Source organism: Aptenodytes patagonicus, chromosome 7 (genome assembly GCF_965638725.1).
Source record: "Aptenodytes patagonicus chromosome 7, bAptPat1.pri.cur, whole genome shotgun sequence".
NCBI lineage: Eukaryota > Metazoa > Chordata > Aves > Sphenisciformes > Spheniscidae > Aptenodytes > Aptenodytes patagonicus.
Genome location: NC_134955.1, coordinates 72,571,684 through 72,593,093, shown reverse-complemented (window position 1 = coordinate 72,593,093; position 21,410 = coordinate 72,571,684). Strand labels below are relative to the sequence as shown.

General features: G+C 39.0%; 1 protein-coding gene across 1 annotated transcript in view; it reads left to right on the top strand.

The window, feature by feature from the left end:
- FANCM (FA complementation group M) overlaps window positions 1-21,410 on the top strand; it is a 78,116-nt gene that overhangs the window by 37,491 nt on the left and 19,215 nt on the right. The window contains exons 11-13 of the mRNA XM_076345816.1: window positions 1,985-2,219; window positions 8,873-9,030; window positions 9,645-9,797. Coding sequence (XP_076201931.1) covers window positions 1,985-2,219; window positions 8,873-9,030; window positions 9,645-9,797 — 546 coding nt within the window. The remainder of the gene's footprint in view (window positions 1-1,984; window positions 2,220-8,872; window positions 9,031-9,644; window positions 9,798-21,410) is intronic.

Below are 21,410 nucleotides of genomic sequence, written 5' to 3'. Positions count from 1 at the left end.
GAAGCAGAACCTTCCCCCAGGTAGGATAGTAATTTTATATAATTTTTTTTGTTTTGAGATCATGAAATAAATTTAATTGCTGAACAATATTGGCTTTGTTTGTTTGTTTTTGCTTGGGTATTTTTGTGGGGGTGGGTTTTTTGTTGGGTTTTTTTTGATTGAGTCTCCTTCCAGATCTGTTAATGTGGAGATTCTTCCCCATCACATAACTTTCAGCTGAGTAATTAATGCTCTCCTATTAATTTGTGGGAATTTGTTTTTCTTTTTTAAAAAATCAAACAACTTCAAGTCAATTATAAAGCTTTTGAAGAAATTTTATTGGGAAAAATTGGAAAATGCAGGTCTGGAAGTTTGATGTTTGGCAGGAATTTCTGTTACAAAAGTGTTTATTACTCTGTTCCGGTCCTCACCTCCCCACGTGTTTCCCCGCTCAGTCCAGCTGTCCCCCGTGGAAGCACGCTGCATCTCAGCGGTGCAGCACACGTCACGCGGTTGCACCCTGCTAATGCCCTGGGTTCCCTGAGCGTTCGGCTTGCGAATCTTCTGCCTTTCTAGTTCAGCCATATTCCGAGATGTGCTGTGTTTTGATTAGGGTTTTTTAACGTCTTGTGACAGCTCAGCTGCATGTGCATCAGCCTGGAAGGCGGCTGTTAGCTGCAGATTTAAACCGATACAAGAGAAGGGCACAGGGGAGCTCACAGCCTCTCAGGCTCCTGTCAGGCCAAGCTGACGCTCTCTGTGAAACAAAGGAAAAGGAAACATACTGTCTCAGTAACAGCAAAGTAACAATTCCATTAAGCAATGAATTTGGTAATATAATTTTTTTCCATAAAAAGACTTTTTTGCCTGTTCTAGGATTAAAAGAGATTTATTGGAATGTCTGAGGGACGGTATAATAGAGCTAGCCGTTAACCTCTTCCAGTTTTATGTGGAGAGCATCTTTGTGTCTGTCTCCTCTAATCCTGGCTTCCAAAGATCATCTCTCTCAACAGAACATAGCTGCCATACTGTCATACTCAGGGCGCTTAGTCTGCCTAACTGGGCACGCTGTCTCCATCGGTGACCTGTAACAGAGACTTGGAGAAGAGTATTAGGACAAGAAATGTTCAGAGGCGAGGACCAGTTTCTTTCCTTAATTTCTCCATCTTTGTCTTGGTTTCTCTGTTGCACAGTAAAAATGGAGTGTAATTAAAAGGATTTGGAGCATGTATGACATTAACAAATAATCTTACGCCTTTTTTTGCTTGATCTCCTTTCTTTGTTTCTGACGTAAACTAATTTACATCATCCCTGTATCTATTGCAGATTGTAAATTCCCCCAGGTAAGGGCTGTGTTTCTTTTTCTCTCAAGTGCTGTGCCTACTTCTGATCTATTTACAGAGTGTAAAAAGCTGTACATTGTTTTGTATTTTGTATCATTTGCAACTTAAAGAACAATCACTGTTCTTTGGTATTTCCTTGCTTTTTGTCACGTTTGCTTTGAATGTTTTACCTAAGCACAAAACGATGATAATTCAAATTTAATTTGACTTAGATATTTTAGTATGGAAGCTCTTTAAAAAAGAAAAAAACCCCGAACTTAGTAGCTATGTTTTAATGTATTCATTATCAGATTTTCAATACGACCTTATTGCTTTGTTGTTTTCATCTATGTCCTTCTGTTCCTTTGCTCTCTCTGCTTCGGTTACCATAATGTGGAGGCATACTGGAAGTCTTGAACTTGCAGTTCAAGAACTTGCACAAGCAGTTATGTTGACCTAACAGACAATTTTCACAGAAGGGGGAATATGGTTGGCTCCCAGGGTCTTGCATCATATTTTGTTTTAGTTGTGTTTGGGGAAGAAAAGAAAAAAACCAAAAAGCATCTTGATGATGGAACACGCAATAATGACAAACCCCACAGACACTCGGGTGTTCCTTTACTTTTGATCAAGTTATGTGAAAAAACAATCCAACAACTTATGATTTCTCCTCTCTTTTGCAGACTTACAATCAAAGCCAGTCTAACAAAAGGAGCATCCACAAAGCTATTTCAGGAAACAAAATGCTTCATTTTTACCAGCATAGCCCACGTATGATTCCACAAGGCATAAATCCCAAGTTGCATAAAATGTTTATTACTGCTGAAAAATATGAACCAAGCGATTCAAGAATGCTTGCCAAAAAGAGAAGATCTAGTTCCCTCCAGCATAAATCTGCTCTCTTTTCCTGTGTCACCGGTAAGAGGATTATGGTGTTTTTCTAAGCACTGCGTAAGCTGCTGTCTCATGTTCTTATATTACAGCATATCAAAACTGCGTGCTGACATGAGTTTTGAGTCTAGCAAAAGTGTAATTTCTGTCATCTGTAGCCTTTCGACTGTGAGACGGTGCTGACTGCTGCTTTGATTCTTCATCCTTTTCCTTTAACATCCTCAAATCACAGTTCTGTCCTTAAATATCCGTACTTCAAATCAGACATTTGTTTCATCTTTTTCCATAGAGCTTCTCATGGAGTCAATGACAAGGTCAGAAACTTGAGCTACAAACAGAAGAGGCAAATGTTAATGATCTCTTCTGAAGACTTCTGATATATGTCAGGTGGCATAATTGTCACTTAAATGTTTAGTGATAATTCTATACCAAATCTGGTTTTGAGCTTTAACAGTTAGGCTTAATGTTTTTATTAATACAAGAAAAGTATGTCTTATACCTTTGTAAATGACAATAAAATAGAAATGCTTGAAAGCGAAAGGATTTTGAGGGGAGGAAAAGGAGAAATCAAGGGTAGGATATTTATGAATTGCACGCACCCTTGGAGGAAAATTAATCTAAAAAGAGAAATGGGTCTTTAGGTGATGCAGCTACATGGCACTGAAATGCTCAGTAAACTGAACAAAATTATAAGATAGGAAGAAAGAGCTAAGTTTTGTAAATGCTTGGAAACTGTCGTGCTCGATCTCTTAAGTGCTTTCTGTAAAGACCAATAGCATCTTCTTGAAAGAATAAACTCCTAAAAGCCTTGGGAAACCTCATATTTCAGTATCTGAGTAGTTAGACTTTAGAGTTAGTGGTTTTTAAATGCTTCCGATCACAAAAATTCTTATCATCAAAATCTACATCTGATCTCTTTCCAAACACCATCCAGGGCAAACAAAAGGCTGAACATAGAAAGGGGAAGCAAGCTACAAAATCATGCAGATAAAAATCAGCTTCCCCTTTGGCCCCCGAAACAGTTCATGCTATCTCCCATTTTGCAGGGTAGAAATGTAATGGAGAAGAATTAGTATCAATAACTGAATCTGCACATGCCATCCTCAGCCCAAACTCTTTGTAAGTATGCATGTGCTGCAGACACAGCTGTGGCACAGTTGTGATGATGCTCCTGATGATGACGTTTCCCGTTATGCCTCTGGAGCCTTCTGGAAGGCATGCTTATCTGGGTTTTGTGCACAACCCAGATGGCGGCCAGGGAGGAAAACCAAGCATGGAATAAACAGACACAACTTGCAAGAAAATAAGCAGAGCCAAACAAGGAATTAAAATAATCATTTCAGAATGTAAGTCTGTCCTAGAAAATAGAAGTGAGAGGCAGTAAGTGCATAAAGAAGATAATATGCTGAACATATTTCCTGCTGAGGGAATAGCACTTCAAAGGCTGTAATTACCAGGTTCCTTTTGTGTGAAATAGGTTAGCAGCTGCCACAGTTGAAGTACATAGTGTGCGTGGAGGTCTGTCAGTTGCTGAAGATGAACATGATTGACTGCCCATCTTGCTAACAAGTGTTACATGAGTACAAATTATTGAGCGCCAGCTTTGTGTTAAAGTCCCCTTCATTACTGTATGAAGCAAGTGGCTGTGTCTGATTTTAATGATATTCAAGATAAATCTCAAAAAGAAGAGAAAGGAAGGTCTTTATTTTTTTGCATTTTCTCCTCTCCTTATTTCAGTGCCCCCTTCCACATTAGAAAATTGGAAAAGCTAGCAGTCATGAATAAGCTGTGTATGTTCTTATTTATGGTGTCTTACTTTTCATTTGTTCTTGAGGTTCAGTTGCTTTTCATGTGTGTCCATGGAATACATGTGCACAGAAATCAAAGTGTCACAGGCAGAAGAATTGTAGTAATTTCAAGCATTCTCCTTCTTTTCTAGTCAAAATTAAATACTTCCTGTTCTTCTTAATTTGATTCAATTTCTATTAATTTTACACTATCCTTCCACTTCAAAATCTCTTTCATAAATTTTATCTGTTTGTCAGTACCAGAAGGACACATTATTCTTGTCTTGCCCCATCACTAACCAAGTGAGTTCTTCCACTGTATGAGCTTTTCTTCAAAAAGTACGGCCACAAGAGCAAAAATCCCATTACTCGGCAGTCCTCTTATATTGTTTCTTCTCATTTGAGATTCTTTTCTCTTTCTGTTTTGTTGGTTTTTTGGGGTTTTTTGGGTTTTTTTAAAGAGTTTGCTAAAATTGAGTAGCATATTAGTAAGTGCAGTAAAATCAGAAAGCATTTAAGAAAGAATAGTTTTGTGCTTAAAATGGCTTGGACTCATTGGAGGAAAAATCTCTGAACAGATATCTTTGGAGACAGCTCATGGTTTTTATGCTCATCTTTTTTTACTTTATAAAATGAGAATATCCCACAAGATAATTGAAAAGCTGAAAGTGCTGAAAGATCTGGACAATCATCTCTAATGTTATTATCTTTGCAAGTTCTCTGCCAATCTCCCCGCTCTGTGAGAGGTATGAAACCACAATAGGCATGGCAAAAAATAGCTAACATGCATTAAAATGTGCTCTTCCCATACCCTGTTGTTCCTGTCATTTTAAGCTATCAATAATCTCTTTTGTTTTTCTTTTTGCATTGCATTTCTAGATGAAATTTCATTTTATTAATTATTCTTCTCCTGGTTCTTCACAATTACTCTACTCCCCCCTTTTCAGATTGTATCAATTTTGAGTTGTCTATAGCTATGTTTTTTGTTTAATCTTACGATTTCATATTATTTCTTTAATTGCTGTTTTTATCTTAATGATGCGATCTTCTTTTACTGTCTTTTTCTAAAATATACCAATGCCTTCTTTAGTCTTTAGACCTTTGTGGGTTTTTTATGCCTTTCCAGTTGCCCATGCCTATTAATATAGTTGTGGCAAGGCTTTTGGATGGCTGATAAATTTTCTGAGTTCATCTCCTATTTGAATTAAACATGCATAATAATACATATTACCTTCTCGAGTGGTTGTCAGAAAACTGTGGAAATACTGCAGAAGGCTGCTATTTTCAATGTTTATTTTGTTCGGAAAAAACCAGTTAATCAAGGATGTGTTTATGCACATGTACTTCAGTTCCTTAAATTCAGGTTTCCTGTCCTGACAATACCTATCTACCACCTCTCTGGGCAACCTGTTCCAGTGTCTCACCACCCTCATTGTAAAAAATTTCTTCCTTCTATCTAGTCTGAATCTACCTTCTTTTAGTTTAAAACCATTGCCCCTTGTCCTATCGCTACAGGCCCTGCTAAATTCTCAACTATGTATCCAAACAGCCTAACCATTCTCAATTAGGATAGGAACTTTCTTCTGTAAGAGCTAAAGAAGAGCTCCTGGTACTTTGCAATTACTCAACAGTATACAGCTTAGCTTTCTACAAAATACCGTAAAAAGCTAGAGCTTATCTGTAGGATATTAATGAGATATGTGTGTCTGGTGATATTTTACATTCCCTAAGTGAGTCTGTCCACCAGAATGTAAACTTCCTACCTTTGCTCTAATATTACCTATAGTGGTCTAAGCTATAAATTGAACTATACCAGTGAATATGTTATTATTCATTATATATTTCTGTTGATCTAGTCAATGTATTTTTGAAATGTCTTTGGATCTTTTTCTTAAGTTTGCTTTAAGTTTTGAGAACTCTTCTGCATTCACACAGTGAGTTTTAGTAATCTCTGAATTGTGGCTTTGTGTAAAAATGAAGCACTTCATAATTTGCAGAACTGATAGTATTCTATTCAGCTGTAATGATTCCTGATTAGTACAAATACATGCCCATTTCCCTGGGCAGCTTGCCTGTATTTTAGCAAATTATTATTTCAGAGTGCTCTGCAGAACTCTCCGTGACATCTCTTTTTCCTTCTGTTAAGAATGGAGTCTTGAATTTGTAGTTTGTGAACACTGAAAATATAAGGTGGGGGGTTTTTTGTTTTGTTTCTGCTAGCCCTTAAGTCTGAGATTGTATTTTACTTACATGCTGGCAGCAGTCATATTTGTCTGGGTCCCTGTTTTTTTCCATTTTAGTTAGGTTTCACTTGACGTGAAACGTCAGTCCTGTCAGAGCTTATGGTGTGTTTCCTCATCTAAGATGAGTAGAACAACAATGGAGAGGGTTAAAATGTTAAAAAGTAGAAGCAAGAACTTGCAGAATAGTTTGCTTTAAGGTAATTTTCCTTCAGTGCGAGATCTGCTTCAGTTTACCCTCCCTGTGTAACAGCAACTAGGTTGTATGGCTGAAAATGAGTTTGAAAGCAGACTTCAGCTCTTGCTTTCCTCCTTTAGCCAGAGATACCCATGTATTTGGGTCAGATGGTCAGATCTTTCCCTGCATTGTAAGAAATTATTGTTTCTGATGAAGGGAGCAGCTGAGCAACCTGTAATTTAGACATTAACCTTCTGCCTGCTGGACCATATTGCTCTTCTGCTTTACCAGCCAAGGGGATTCCCTTCCATTCCCCTCTCATAGGGAGATCTGTTGTGCTTCCTCGTGTACAGAGTCCATTGTCTTGACAGCCCAAAATATTTATTCTGCTCAGAAACAGAAGCTTAACACTTCTGTTATCGAGCCCAGAGCTTTGGGAAGTATCTGTTACCAAATTTTGCCAGCTGCTGGAGGCCTTCGTGCCTGTATAACGTTGGACCATGTATTACTTAGGCAGATGGCATCACAGGATCCTCTTGTCCTTGTCAAAGGAGTTGTCCTCTGGAGCTGTAACACAGAGAACTGACATCATTCATTGTTCTTGCTGTTTCCCTGGACGTGTCTGGATGGCAACGGTTCATCACCTGAGGTGTTAGGGAAAGTTCTGGTATGCTGTCTGGACAATCATCTTCAAGAGCAAGAGAGAACCCAAACTAGATCTGTAGGTCTACAAAGTTTTTTGCTGGTGCCTGCTTTTTGCTATCTAACAACTTGCTGTTTGAACATGCATTCTTGGTTTCACAGTAGGCCATCTTTTTGCTTCTTGGTTATGAAGATAAGTCTTAAGTGAGGCAGTAGAAGTCACTTTGGACCGACCAGGGGCGTTAGGTTTTGGTTACAACTGAGAACTCTTTCTGGCCTTTCCTTTCTACCTTGTCCAGGCAACACTGTCCAGAACTCCACACTAATTCAAGATTGACATATTCTGTCTTGGTGTGTGGGTGCTGGATATTAACTGCTAGAGCAGACTTAATACTTAATTGTTCTTATAAACAACAGGAATGGCTGTGAGATATGCTTTTCTGATAAGTGTTCTTAATTTTCTTTTCCTTCAGGTCTCTTTTTTTCCTCCTCCACTGGGTCCTTGAGCTGTGTGTTAGCTATAAAGGAGTGTAACATCTCCTACACTTGAGCCAAAAATATTTTAGTAGCAATATTGATCTTCTGGATTTTTTAACAATGGCCTTAAAGAAAATTCAGTGTTAGTTTTTTCCAGCTGTGAAAGACTTTTTCTGAACAGGACTTGAACCTAGTACTCTGAACTCTCAGGGATCTGTTTTTGAGTCTCCGATAAATATCGTCGCACCATCCTGTGGAGATACAGTCTCTGGCAATTGTAATCTGAGAGGATTGAGAGGTACAGGCTGATTCCTCTTACGTGGCAATAATTCAGAATAGGGTGTTGGCTGCAGATTCATCCCAAATCCTGTCTGCAGAGTGATTGTCAAATTAACTTAATTATTTTTCTCTAAGCTTCATACATCTGAGCTGAAAGCAATCACATTCTTAACACACTCTTAACACTGATTCTTTGGATGCTCCTTTGCTGTTCGCACTGATAGCTGTTTTGAGGGATTTGGCATTTTTTTGGATAGCAGTGATACTAAGGCTTGCTGTGAGACTGCCAAAAAGGACTTCATTTCTGCTTCGGCACTAGAGCGTACTCGCTCAGAGCCAAGCAGCACCAGGGCCTTGTCTTCAGTAAGCTGCCACATGAGCACTTACTTTGTTTTTATCTAGCAGTGGTGCTCACAGGTGCCCTATACTTCCCTCTTGCAGTTATAAGTCTAAATAAAGCTCACGAGTCACTTTTTTCTTTCCCTGCTCCTGGGGAATTTTCATAGTACTTCTGTTTCTGTCCTCTTATTCATCTGCATGTCCTTAATAGAGGAGATCGATTCAAAAAATTACTAACAAATATTTTTGTCATAACAAATTAATGTTGCTTTCCAGCATTTAAAGAGTAACTTAAAAAAAAAAAAAAAGGGGGGGGGGGGGGGAGGGGGCCTGCGGGGGGAAGCTTTTACTTATTTGCAGTTTGTTCCCCAAGGTCTCTGAGATACACGTTTAGAAACTCAAGCCATATGGTTTCCCTGTTTGCTATGCTGTCTTCAGGGCCTCTAGGTATTTGATATACGTATATCTCTCTATATCTGTCTGTCTATCTATATCTTTGTTTATATGATGCCTTCCCCCAAAACAATCATTTAATAGATAGATTTATCCATAATTATAACACATACAACACTGTTTTGATACTTGTTTCTGACATCAGATTCTCTATATCTGGTTTTGCTTGTGGCACACAGAAGGTATTTTTTCTTTTGACTGGTATCATACAAAGTTCTTTTTATTCTGTGTATCCTTTTTCTTAAAGTAGATAACACTTTCCTGTTATTGTTTTTCCCCCCATAGGCCAAAAGCAAATACACTGTCATGAGAGTTGGTCTCTATCGCCTGAGGAATTTGAAATATGGGACAGACATTACAGGATTAAAGAAAGTGATGGATTAAAGGAACCAATATTGCGTCAAACTCAGTTTGAAACCTTAGAAAACCTGGAAGAAATATCAGTGAGTTTAACCTAAATGTAATGTTTCCTTTGACAGGAGGCCTAAAGGATACCCTAAGTAACAAAGTCAACTATGAATTTGAAGGAGGTCTATATTAAAAATACAGTTTTGAGAATTATATGTAGGTTTTTGAGGTTAAGAATTTAGGAATTAGATGCTTGAAATGGGTCTTTGAAGTTAGGTCTGTAAATTAAAAATACATTTACAAGTCTTTCAGTATCCAGTAAGTTCTGTTCCTGTTTCTAAGAATTCCATGCAGGATGATGTATTTATGTAGGTATTGTATCCACACTTTTTCAGTCCCATGTTTATAACTATAAAAGTGTTACTGAAAGAAAACCTCAAGTTTTACAAGCTCTTTTCTGATTCGGAGAAAAAATTAGGAGCTCTTGTGTCATTTCACCACCTAAAACAACCTGTCTTCCATGAAAAGTTGTGACAACACAAAGCACGGAATTGTTTTTATTTTGGACCAGACTTAAACCTTTGTGATAATGTTTAGATACTTTTCTACATTCAGAGTATTTATTGTCCCTGACAGAAAAGTAGACATTAGTTTTGCTAATCAATTTCCTGATTAAAATCTCCTTGCCAATCTTAATTTCAAACTGCAGAAGCATGAAGAGAAGGCAACTCGTGAACTTTCCTTGTCTGAATGGAGAATTTGGCAGAATCGTCCTTTTCCTACATCCATGGTTGATCACTCAGATCGTTGCTACCATTTTATCAGTGTTATGGAAATGATAGAACTGATGAGACATGAACAGGTAAGGTGTTTACGTTTGGCTGGCTGTGAACATGCACAAGTATTTAATGCACAGTTAGAATTTTTAAAAAATAATGAGTGCTCTGGTTCTGTCTGGTCAGCTGAAGCAAAAAGTGGGGAAGTGTTTGCGCGGGGCTAAGTTAGGCATTGTGAAATGGACAATGTGTGTTTATTTTGTTTCAAAATGTCTCCCACTGGTATTCTGTAATTCTTAATCCTTTCCACAGAAGTTGTTTAAAAACAGTTAGTGTTTCCCTAAATAGAAAAAAACCCCACCCATAAATCATTCTTGTTTTAATGGATCCCAGTATCAATTTTTTACAAGAAGACATTAAATAGAAGGACTATATATGCCAAGGAGCGAAGTCACCAAGAGTGATATTAGGACTATTCCAGAGTGTAACAGGAATTGGAAATAATTTTGTATCGTATATACATTAAATGCATCCCATAAAAATGATGCAGGAATGTATTACATGTTTTAAGGTGGTTGTGTTTTGAGGCTTTTTGGTTTGTTTTCTGTGAAAGCTTTAATTAAAAACCTCCTAAGAATTAAAGGATAAGAGGAGGGCAGTCAAACAAACATGGATGAAAACCACTTGGGAGATGAGAATTTTGTTTGCTAACAGTAATGAATAGCAGATATGCCTTTGTAATGAAAGGCACATACAAGAAAATGTGTGTAGAGGTAGATCTGTTGACAGTACCTGAAGTCTTCAGTTGTTCACCACACTCTCTTTTCCTCCAATTTAGCTCTTCTATGTTCCGCACATATTGCTTTTTAGTGTGTTGAAGTTTTCTGGGTCATCAGAATCTGTTGCTAAGCTGCCAGAGTTTCCTGAATAACTAGACTAATCAAGGAAGAGAATAGAGACATTGTAGTTGTACTCCTTGCTAGGAAAGTGTATTAATGGAAAGTTGTAAATAGACTTTCAGAGCTAAGATAAGCTTCTCCATTTCATCACAGAACAATGGCATTCTTGACTTCTTTGAGAGTCCGTGTTCCCAAGCTAGGGTCAAGAACATACTGCCGGAGAGAACTTTGGGGAGAGTTCAGGTATAGAGAGCTGAAGGAAGTCAAGAGGCAAAGAAATGGTTAAAAAAATTAGAATTGCTCTTCTAATTGAGGACTTCCCTCCTCACCACCAAATCAGGCACTGGAAGTATTTGTGACTTAAGTTCCTTTTGTGAAAGTGTATTGGTACCAGAAGTCTGTTCAGGTTCCCAAGCGCCTTCAAAGTTGTAGACACTAAACCGACATCTGGCACCCTTAAAATAATTTTCAGAGCAAATTTGTGAGTTACCAAGCGAGTCTTCAGTCTTCTCACCCAAACTCTGCCAAAGGAGGTGCCAAAAATCATAAGCAAAGCAGAGTATCAAATGCTTGCTTTCACAAGCAAGCTTTTACAGAACTGTTACAGAGAGAGGTCTGCCTACTGTCCCTCTCGGGAATGAGACAGAGCAGCTCACCTACTTCTGCTCTCTACTGTGTAGTGAACAGAGAGGATGTTCCTTCAACAGGCAGGACCTAAAACGATGGCTTTTTACATCGTGGTCATTGGGGAACATTTTGCTTAGCTCTGATGATGGCCATCCAGCATAGGCAGGGTGTGTGGTGCTGCATTCCCTGTGTTGTGCTCTGCTCAGAAATCATGCTGCCACGTGCCATTGTAGCACATGAGCTCTCTCCCCAAGCACTTCAGAGCAGTCCTGCATACAGCACATCGCAGTGCTGCAGAGAGTCTGCAGACAGAGTCTTGGAAAATGCTGGAAGATCTGCATCGGAAAGGCCAGGATACAGCTATTAATTGATAACAAGTGATACAGTTGGCTTTCACTATTTCTAATTTAACAGCTAAATGTCAGCTTAATCATGATACATTGTAGGTAATGTTCTTGCACTCAAAAGACTGGGACTGCCTGTTATCTCATTTAGCTGCCTCCCAGCTCAAAGTTTCAGGCATTATCTGGACTGATTTCCAGCCAGCTTTCTTTGATCTGTCTTAACTAGTCAGAGGTGTAGACGCTGAACTTTCTTATCAGTTAGAGGAGAAATTATAATTGGATGTCACTGGCATGCTGAAAACACCTTCTAATGACTCCACTGAATATGAGACGTTACAACATGACACATCACTCCACCCTGTTGAATTCTTCTAGGGAAAAACAAAGCACTAGCAGTAACTCTGACCATGTCTGACAAGGTTGACAAGGCAAAAGCTGTAATCGGCACTGACACCCAGTTTTTAAACTTCGGTGATTGTTGGCCTCTTTCTTATATCTAAACCAAATTGTCAAGGTTCAAGGACATCAAAGCTTCACCGTAATTGTTTCACAAAAAGCAAAGATGCAATGTGTCTTAATCTATTTTGTCAGCACTGACAGTCATTTCCTGTATGTGAGTTTTATTAATATTTTCTTAATTCATCCTTGAAATCTCTGAAAGGCACAGTCTTCCCAAGACAGGGTATCTTCCCACTGACATTCACCAAAGGGAAGGGAAGTGAATGATGCATGTTGTCTTTACAGTGGGATCGCCTTGGAGCAGTCACTGTGCTGTGGCAGTCCTTACTCATCAGGTAGATCACACCAGCAAAAGCTTGTTGCCCTGCAAGTCAGAAGAGAGCAATCTCCCATATTGCTAACATGAGAGCATGTGTGAGTGTCAGGGAGGTCGTTTTGGTTTCCTGTTACTAGCAATCCTGTCCTTATTCAGTCTTCCTACAGCTTGAATTCTGGTGAATCAGAAAATGCATACAGAGAAAAATGGGTGTAATTATACAGTAAATCAGACCAAAGAACCTTTCAGTATAGAATATTTTTTAAAAAATATGTCTGTTCTAAACCATTTGCTGGCAAATGTCACCTCCTTTGAGGGCCATCACTACTACCATAGATCAGTTCAGTTTGGACCTGTGGAGCTCTCTGGTCCAGTCCAAGGCCTGTGTAGACCAGGTGGCTCGGGGCCTTGACAAGTCAAACCTTTGGGATCTCCAGGGTTGGAATCCCACAGCTTTTCTTGGCCCCTGGTTCAGTGTTTGATCACCCTCATGGTGAAAAAATTTCTCCTAATATCTAATGAAAATTTCCCTTGTTACATGTTGTGCCCATTAACAGGAAGCCTGTCTCTGTCTTCCCTCTGCTCTTACATTAGATAAAGATGGCAATAAGATCCCTTTCTTCTTAAGACTGAACAGAGTTCCCTTGGCCTTCCCTTGTACATCCTTGTGCTCCGGCCCTGTGACAGTTTTGGCCGCCTCTGCTGGACTTGATCCAGTCCGAGATATTTCTTGTACTGGGGGCCCAAAACTAGACTAAGCACTCCAGATGTGGTCTCAGAGAGGATGAACAGAGGAGAATAATCGCTTCCCTGCCTTGCTGGCTAATGTCTTGCTAATGGAGCCTGGGTGCGATTGTCTTTGTTGCCACAAGGGCACACTGCTGTCTCATTTTTCTGTCGTGAGGTTTCTGTCATCCTGTTGAGGACCCTCTGGACAGCAGCCCTGCCCTCAAGCATGTCACCTGCTTCCCCTCACCTGCTATCATCTGCAAACTTACTGAATGTGCACTCTGTACTGTAGTCAAGGTCAGTAAGAAAACTGTTAAACGCTAAAAACCTCTGAGAAACACTCCTAGCAGCTAGCTACTGGCAGGACTTCATTCCGGTCCTCAAAACGCTTTAATCATGGTGGTCCAAGCCAGTTTTCCACCCACCCTTATTGTCCACTTATTCAAACCATAGCTCATGAGTTTAGCTATGAGATTGTGTCAGAAGCCTTGCTAAAGTCAAGATAAACAACATCCACTGCGCTTCTCTTGCCCACAAAGCAGGTTACATCTTCATAAAATGCAGTCTTGAATTCTTCATCCCTATGCGTTTTGTATGCTTGTTGGGATACTGTCGTGAAAGCTTGAATGTTTTCTTACTAGCTTGATTTGAAGTTTGTACTTTAAACTTAAAATTGTAATAAATATAACATTCATGTAGCATTCTAATTTCACACATTTAGATTTTCCTTATGATATAGTATTCCCAACACTATTGCATATAAAATTGTTCACATCAGGATCTTCCAAAAATTAAGCAAGCTTTGCCAAAAACTGATCTTTCAAAAATTGAGCAAGCTTTGCCAAAAACTGATTATGCCACGTAGCCTATAGCCAGACCCATGGGGAGGCATGGATGGTTTACTTTGACAGTAACTACTACAGTGATTTTTTTCGGATTGTAGAGTGCTTGTTCTTAGGAGAAACTATTAATTAAAAAATGCAAAGGTACAGCAAAAATAAAGAAACTTAGAGATTTGTAGGCAGTGTTTTGAATTTCTGCACACCTATGAAAGCATGTTTATGTAGGTGGGTATGTCTTGGCTGTGTTCCTGACTCTGATGCTGTGTAGGCCTGAGTAGCTGTGCGGGCAAAATTCCACTGACTGAAAGAACTGCCTGTGTTTGCAAGTGCAGGGCCGTACAACACCGGCCCCGTGTCGTCTTCTGCCACTGTATTTTCATGAGCACTTCAGTTCAGCATGGGAACCATGCTTTTCTGCCAAATTTGAATTTAACCCTGTTTAGTGTCCCGCTCTGTTTCACAGCGAGACCCCACAGATGCATTGTGCTTGCTCAAGGCACAGGCACTTCAGGGACAAGACTGCGGCTGCCTCCTGCATTGGCTTGGTGTGCTTGTGCTGTGGCTGGATTGATGCATCCCCAGACACATTACGTGTTCTCAATATACAGCACGCAGATTGGGATAGTCTTAATTCAGGCTTGGTGTTTTACAGACTGCTTTGACCTGGGCATTCTTGGTGAAGATTGTTTCTATAGCAAGTTTAAAGTTTCAGAAGTTTCTCTTTACCGTAGTGTTTAGATGTGTTTTGAAATTGTAGGAAGCGCTATTATTAAACAGTAGCATAGGATAAAGGGATATTACTCCAGCCTCTGGGAAACTCCCCTTTAGCAGAAATTAAGCCTGTAAAAAATTTACCTAAAATGTTAGTCTTATATGAAAATGAGTGGATGGAAACAGTAATTGTTCTAGCAGTGATTCAAAGGTTTTGCATGTATGTACTGTGCATCCAAGTTCCTACTATAAATATTCTATTGCCAAATATACCACTGCTAATCTGTCTGAGGTTAATTTACAGTTCTTAATAGCAGAGGGATTTACGACAAATACGAGTCAAAGCTATTTCCTTAAATAACGTAAGATATTGAACTTCAAACCACAGTTCTATTGATTATTTTCTTACTGAGGGATAAAGTATAAAAACAGGCAAATCATTATTTTACTATGAATAACCAAATGATCTGGAAGTTTCTGATGAAACTAATTATTTCTTGGGAAGAATCTCATTCAGAGATTAGTAATAACTTAATACGAGCCAGCTCAGGAGGCATTTGTGTGTTCGTTATGGGTGTTTTCTCTTATGGAAGAAAGCTCGGGCATTCCCTGATGTGTAGCTTTCCTTTCCTTGTACTCATTCAATGATTCCAAGAAATCTCCTATGCAGTTGTGTTTTGCATAATAGATTAAAAATGTCAATTAAAAGGCTTAGATATTTTTAAATAGATGAGGTGAAAATATTTGGAAAAAAAATTATATTGTATTTATAAGCTCTTAAAAACTTAAAGAAGTTGGCACAATCAAAAGAAAATAAAAAAGAAAAAGAAATCCCAGCTGTGAACCCTGCGACAGGCACATCCACTGCAGAAAAGCCTTTAATGCCTGTGTGGCTTTATTACTACAGCAACGACAACTGGGCAGATGGGATTGGATTTGCTACGAGCAGGGATTCTTTGTGTGACATGGTAACAAATCAAGTTGTCCTTATGCAAAATAATTCAATAGCTTTTAAACATTTTTGAAAATTAAACTGTATTCTTTGGAAACAAGGTCAGGGCAAAGTAATCATTTTTATTAAAATGATATTTGTTCAAGTTTCTGAGGATAAATAACAGGAAATAGTGCAGTGCAAGTGCCTTTTTTTTTTTCTGGGAGGTAGGCAATTCTTAATGACTTTTTAAAAGTTGTAATATTGTCAAATATGGGAGTGTCTATTTCCCACTTGAAAGCTGGCAATGTGAAAGTTATAGTCAGAGCAATTATTCTCCCTAGAAAGACAAAAGAAAACCCAAATACTCCCATTAGAAGGATTGTCTCTCTTTTTCACTCAAGTAATCTCTGATACCAAACACCTTGGGAGACAGGGTTTAGAAGATGAACCCGGAACAACTGCCACTAAAATCATCTGTCTTAAGTTGCCTTGAAGGATTCATGGGACGAAATGCCTGGCGCAGCGAGGAAAATGCTTCCAGGATACCCTAAAATTCCAAAGAACCTGAAAAAGCTTTCCATGATTTTGAAATTTTAAATCAGACGTTTTCGGGGGAAACACAGTGTTTCCAGCCAGCTGTGACTTTTTTCCAGGAGACACTGAATGCAAGGTTGAAAAATTGTTCAAATAAAGACAGTGAAATGTTTTTGTTTTGGTGGGGTTTTTTTGTGGGTTTTTTGTTTTGTTTTAGACCCTCATTGCCAATAGTATGTCTCAGGTTAAAATCCTGATCTGAGATGTGGCAAGACTTCTTCCCCAGACAGCAACAAATAATTTAAGACAGAAAATGACCTTTAGTTACAGTGTTTATGACAGGTGGACTAATGCATCTGTGGAACTGCTGGTTTGAACTGTGGGGCACTATTTGTCTGGGCACTGTATCTGGCTTAAACAGTAGAGAACATGTAATCAAAGCAAATATCTGTCTTGGGATTCTCAAAAGCAAGCTGTGCAGAGGTGGCCCAGCTTGTTCTTTATTCTAGAAAAACCCAACAGGAACACACTTACTAGCGTGAAGGTGGAAGGATGTTTGTTTTGTTCTTAGGCGGTAAGGCTGCCAGGGAGAACCTGCAAGAGCAAAAAATCTCAGCTCTCCAGTTAAAATAGTTTATTTGTGCCGTATTGATTCTTCTGATCTTATTGCCAAATGATTTGAGTCTGAACGCTAATTGAGACCTGGTTTAGATTGTTCAGACCTTTAATTGCAGGTGCTTTCTGTTTTTAATGATCCTGTGGGGTTTTGTGCTCACAGTGAGAACAGAGAAGTAAGATTGATTAGGCAAAGGATTTTGGGGTGTCAGCCATGTGAAAGGGACAAGGGGATTGAGCAGATTGTGTGGCACCTGGAAAGGCTTAGTTGTGTTAATTTGAGACAGCATATCTACTGTCTTTAGGGGTGACTCAGTGTTCCTGTACAGCGCTGCATGAAAGCCTCCCATAGCCCTTGTGCTACAGGTTCAGGCATACCAGCCAAAAATATTGTTTCCACCAAAGTTAAATGATCTCAGTTTTCTGGAATACGTGCCATAATATTATATCTTATGGAAACCAAATAAAGTATCGAGTATGTGATATAGGGTTGTCCAGTAAATCTACAGACAAGAGACACTTCATGTGCGTTCTGTGGTATGGTACATGTAACACCATCACATACAGCTGCCTGCCTTTTGTGGGGTTTTATTACTAATGTATGCACTCCAGATCTCCCTCCCTGCTGTCAGTAGAGTAGTAGAGCACGTATTGATCCCGGCCACTGTTGACTTTTGTTGGTTTTGTTCCATTGTTATTTCATTTGATTAGGGGTGTGGGCGTGTGTGCAGTAACTTTGCATTTAGGTTTCTGGATTTAAAATAGTTGTATGCTGTTTTTCACATATTGTCAAAATACGTAGGTATGTGAATAATTGGTTGATTGTTCCTTAAGCTCTTACAGAAGACTGATTTGGCAAAACTTTTACAGTAAGTGTGCCAAGTGTGAACTGGCAATCCGTTCGTATAGTCTTGGAACTCTTGCAGGAACTACTATACGCCAAATGTCTTCAAAGATACTATTTATGTTTTGAGAGGGGATAATATTTTAACATGGTTTTTAATATCATAATAATGCACTGATGACAAAGTGTAGTGCAATATAATCACACTTATTTAGAACACTGAACTGCTACTGTAGTTGACAAACTGCTTTTAGATGCAACAGTCCTGCTATCTGCTTGGACATACCTGTTGCTGCTTGTATTTTCAATATTGTCATGGAAATGCAGTAAGCTTAGGAAATTATTATGGCCACTGGGATTCAGGAATGTTTTGCTATCCATATTTTTATGGAAATTACATATTGGTATCCAGGTCATTGCTGTATTATCTCCCTGTAGTGGGGTGGGTTTCCTGCCTCCCCCTGTATATTTCTACAATACTTAGCATGGGGACATCCCAGGTTAAGGAAGTCAAATACTAAATGTCAGCTTTAACCTATCTGTGATGTCAGATAACAGAACAATCTGCAGTTACCAGGTAAGACACCTCTAATACTAACTAGCTATCACTTCTGTCCTGAAAGTTTTATAAAATAAGCAGTTGCTAAACCACAGATTAATTTATTTTCTGACACTTCAGGCGTTCTTGAACATTCACTCTTGCCTCTGTAGCCTCTTTAGTGATACCTGTTCCCATAACTGCTGGGGTACATACCCCATATTTTGCTAATAAATCTTCCTTTTTAGGGATCTTTTGAGTGTTTTTGTTGTGTAGCTGTGTTTGCTGTACAGACAGATACTCTCTCAAATGAGAGTATCAGCAAAATAAGTACAAGCAGATAAATAAATAGTAGCCAATTGCTACTAAGCGGGAGCAGATGGTAACTCTTCAAGAATTCCCAGCTGCTTAGGTCAGCCTAGATGTCGCAGGAGTAGGAGGTGTCAGACACTGACTTGGGTTTTGAAGAAAGGTGTTGGGTGGCTGCATGAGAGAGAGTCTGTGACTCATTCCAGGCCAGCTGCCTGAAAGCAAAAAAGCGAGAGAATTAGTAGATACATCACGTTAGGAAGAGAAATATCACAGCTTTTGTAGAGGGAAATTGTGGTTTCTGTGTCCCTTAGGCTTCTTTCATGAATCAACTAAATATATTTTTAAGGGTCATCTGATACCATAAGCTTGAACTTCCAAAAAAAGTTTTTGATGGTGTTCGTTCCCCTACAGTCTCTTCTGGAAACTAAGCAATCATGGAATAGGAGGGATTGATTATTCTGTTCATTAACCAGTTCCTGGCAAGTACTCAGATGGCAGGGAGGTTAGCAGTGAAATCACATAAGCATCAAAATTCTTTAACCTATTTGTAAATGGTTTGGAAAAGCAATAATTTTTACAGCAGTAAAAAATTATTTTTGGTCATAAAAGATGGTCATAAAGAATTACAAAATTTCCTAAAGAATTAGCCTGTGGGCAAGATCTAAAAAGTTGGTGGATTAAATTCTGTACTAGTAAGTTCAAAGTTGAATGAAGGAGAAAGCTGCCTTAGCCAAGAAAGAGTTGTTTTGGATACTTCTGTGTAAACATTAGTTTAATGATCACTTTTACTCAAAAAAGGGATTAGAATTTCAGAAATCAGTAGGAAAGGAATATAAAATAAAGCAGAAAAAATTATGTGATAGTCAAAATATGTCATATGCCCATATCTTGTATATAGCGAAAGTTCATCCACTGCCGTTAAGGTCATTGGTGTAGTAGCCAGTGTAAGCTCACATTAAGCAGCCTAGGCAGGCAGATGGACATGTTTTGGGGAAGGACCACTCTATAATTTATTTATTTCTATACTTTTCTCAATTCTTGGTCAGATACAACACACTGGGTTAAAGCAACCTTTGTGTGACAGCTATGGGTATTTGTCCTCTTGCACTCTTGTGCTTCAATCTTGTTACTGGGCACTAATAAATACTGTATAGCACATACTTTTATGTTAGACCATTTCAGAGAGGAACATAATATTTTACTGCCTACAGCCCAGTTTGTCAAGCAGGTGAGCAGGATTCCTGAAAGGCAGAAGCTTTCTTTGTAGGAATGAGAGGAGCTGGAGGAGGACTGCACGCTTTGATTTCTCTATCCTCCAGAAGTCTTCCGTTGCAACTGAAGTGCAGTTTAGCTTCCTCAGAGAGTGTGTGTTAACATATTCAATATATTAAAAGCAATAATTATAGCCTAGGAGATATTTGTAAACCTTAAAAAAGTGTTTGTGGGGAGTGAGGGAGAATGGTCATGGCTGAGAGCATTTGAGGCACAGCATTTTGTTGTCCAGAATACACGAAAGGGTGTCTTCCGTGTGTTGAGGATTGGGTGTGAGGGCAAACACAAGGGTTTTTCCTTGAGTATTAAGGGATCAACTGATCACCTACAAGGAAAAAATTGTAACCACTTGTCATGCGAATATATTGGAACATGTTGCTTTGATATCTGCTCTGCCTACTCATGCAAAATACTGTGTGAAAACCACCAGCCTTACTATTTAATTTTTGTTAATATTCATGCTAAAACATAAGTTAACCAGAAAATATACCCCTGTGACTACCTATATTGGCAGTGTTGACTCCGTGGGATTTAACATTCAGCATGAAAGCTGAGAATCCAAAAGCCTTTCTTCCCTAGATCTAACCAAAACCAGTTCTGAAAGTAGGTTCTGGTTTGTGTCAGCAAAGACTTAAATGCCAGTTGTTCGTGCTGCTTTTACCTCTGTTTCAATTAATCTTTCGATTAAAGAAGTTATAATTGTTAAAATCTATATTGTATCTTTTTACAGACTTATCTTTTAATTTTTAAGTAGCAAAATCACCAGGGTTTTGGCAGACACCTGAGTCTCGTTAGAAAATGTACATCCAAAGCAGCTTATGAGGAGAGAGAGGTTAATTTTAATTTTTATGTGAGATGCCTTAAATTTAAATGCTAGAAAACAGTGTGTGTGTGTATGTGTGTATATATACATATATTTATATATTAGAAATTAAAATTTTAATATCTTAAGTTTACTTTTCCTTTTTATTTTCTATATTAAAAAAACATACTGCTTTTTAAACTGAATCAGTAATTCTAAGCAAGGTCATTGATTTAGTACAATAATATAAGAGAGATGCCTGTTTTTCTACTCCTGCATGACCTATTTACTGAGTACCTGGTACACAGTGGAGCTTAGTAGATTATAGAAGAGCCAATCAGGTAATTTAAGATTCTACAAGCTGTACACATTCAGGCTAAAATGTGATAATTATAATTCTGTCCTTTTGCTCCATCAGTATTAACTAGACTCAATGGGAGAAAGTATTGTGTTTGAGAGAAAGTATTTTGAATGACTAAGTTGAACTATCAATCTTAGCAATCCCAAGCACAAATACAGGCTGAGCAGAGAATGCATTGCAAGCAGCCCTGAGGAGGACTTGGGGGTGTTGGTTGATGAGAAGGTCAATGTGACCCGGCAGTGTGTGCTCGCAGCCCAGAAAGCCAACCGTATCCTGGGCTGCATCAAAAGAAGCACGGCAACAGGTCGAGGGAGGGGATTCTGCCCCTCTGCTCTGGTGAGACCCCACCTGGAGTACTGCGTCTAGCTCTGGGGGCCCCCAGCACAAGGAGGACATGGACCTGTTGGAGTGAGTCCAGAGGAGGGCCGCTAAAATGATCAGGGGGATGGAACACCTCTCCTACGAAGACAGGCTGAGAGAGTTGGGGTTGTTCAGCCTGGAGAAGAAAAGGCTCTGGGGAGACCTTATAGCAGCCTTCCAGTACCTGAAGGGGGCCTACA